Source organism: Fonticula alba, assembly GCF_000388065.1.
Source record: "Fonticula alba strain ATCC 38817 unplaced genomic scaffold supercont2.2, whole genome shotgun sequence".
NCBI lineage: Eukaryota > Rotosphaerida > Fonticulaceae > Fonticula > Fonticula alba.
In genome coordinates, this window is record NW_009242972.1 from 117,186 (window position 1) to 118,870 (window position 1,685).

The 1,685-nt window shown below is 63.6% G+C and overlaps 1 protein-coding gene across 1 annotated transcript; it reads left to right on the plus strand.

Annotated features, from left to right (window-relative positions):
- Nucleotides 1–79: 79 nt before the first annotated feature.
- H696_01046 (hypothetical protein) lies at nt 80–1,511 on the plus strand (the record flags this gene model as incomplete). The annotated part of the gene is made up of 4 exons (XM_009494930.1): nt 80–93; nt 275–742; nt 908–1,052; nt 1,218–1,511. 4 exons carry the CDS (start codon nt 80–82, stop codon nt 1,509–1,511), a joined length of 921 nt encoding a protein of 306 aa, XP_009493205.1.
- Nucleotides 1,512–1,685: the final 174 nt, after the last annotated feature.

Below are 1,685 nucleotides of genomic sequence, written 5' to 3' on the forward strand. Positions count from 1 at the left end.
GATGCCGCTGCGAGTGCCATCACCCACAAACTCCGCAACCAGGAAAGCGCAGTTTCTCTCCTTTCCACCACCCTCGGAGATGGCGGTGGGTGCGTTCCTTTCCCCCCTCACTGTCCCGCTCTTTCTCCTCCCCTCTCTCGCTCTCGCTCTCGCTCTCGCTCTCGCTCTCGCTCTCCCTGTTCACCCCCTCGCCTCGCCCCTTGGACACCCTTCTGCCAACTCGTTCTCTTGCCGTTTGCTCCTCCCCCCCTGCTAACCATCCTCCCACTCGTAGCCCCACTGTCCTGACTACCTTCACTCGCGATGTGTCGCGCTTGCTCACGTCCCTCCACTCGGCTCGGCCATCGGCCGGCTCGTCCGATGGTCCAGGCCACAAGAAGGCCTCGGGATCCGGGTCCTCCGGCACCCAGAGCACCCTTCCCGCGGGTGCCGCCTCCCTGGCCAGCGCCATCCAGGTTGCCCTGCTGGCCCTGCGCCATCGCCCCCTCAAGAACCAGAGCCAGCGCATCATCGCCTTTGTCGGGCGGCCGCTGGACCCGAAGCAGGACCCCGCCCTGGCCGGGCCGACAGGCACCCCGGAGGACGGCACCGAGAGCCCCCTTGTCGCTGCTTTCAAGTCCCTCGGCCTGCGACTGAAGAAGAACAATGTCGCCATCGACATTGTCAGTTTCGGAGAAACCGCCTGCAACAATGAGGCCCTCTCGATGCTGGTCAATTCCGCCAACAACACCTCCTTCCCCTGGTATGTGGTCTCTGCCCCGTCGGTGTCCCTCGCATGCCCCTTTCGCGTCTTGTGCCTTTTTCTCTCTCTCTCTCCTTCATCCATGCATCTCTTTTGACCATGTGTCCTCCTTGGCTCCTCCCTCACCTGGCTCCCCCTTCCCCCCTGCCGGTCCCGTGTCCTTAGCAACCTCCTTACCGTGGCTCCGGAGGAGAACCGCCTCCTGGCCGAGGCCCTTGTCCAGTCGCCCATCCTCATGTCCGGAGATTACGACAATGGCCCGATGTATGGCGCTGCCGATGATGATGTTTATGACTCGGAGCTGGCGCTGGTGCGTTTCCCCTCAAACCCTTCTTCATGCTCCTTCTGCCACACTCCGGAGCTGCCCTCCCGCCTCCTTGCCAACTCCCCTCCCCATCATCCGGACAAATATTGATGGTTTGCATTCCTCCTCTTGCCCCCTCCGCCCCTTTCCGGCCATCCAACACCCCTCCAGGCCCTCCGTCTGTCGCTCGAGGAGCACGTCGAGCGCGAGCGCCGTGCCATGGAAAACCCAGACGCGTCAGATGCCGGCACTGCGGATGCCCAGCCGCCCGCCAGCGCCTTCGATGCCATGGATGATGACTTCGATGATGCGATGTTTGATGAGAACGAGCTTGCCCAGGCGATTGCCCTTTCGCTGGCCGCTGCCGCCGAGTCTGCCCAGCCTGATGCTGCCCCGGAGGACGATGGCTCTTCCGATTCGTCTCAGTCTGGTGCCGGCCCCTCGGATTCGATGGATGTCGAGTGAGGCCCCGTCAAATGGCCCTCCCCTGGCATACATCTGTCACCGAGGACAGGAAGGGTCGGGCGGAAGGCGTGCACATCCCCGACAAGTGGGTTTCCATGGCGCACTTGGAGAAAATCCAACAGCGCCGAGCGCACCCACGCGCGTACGCGCACATACGACCCCCCCCCCCCCCCC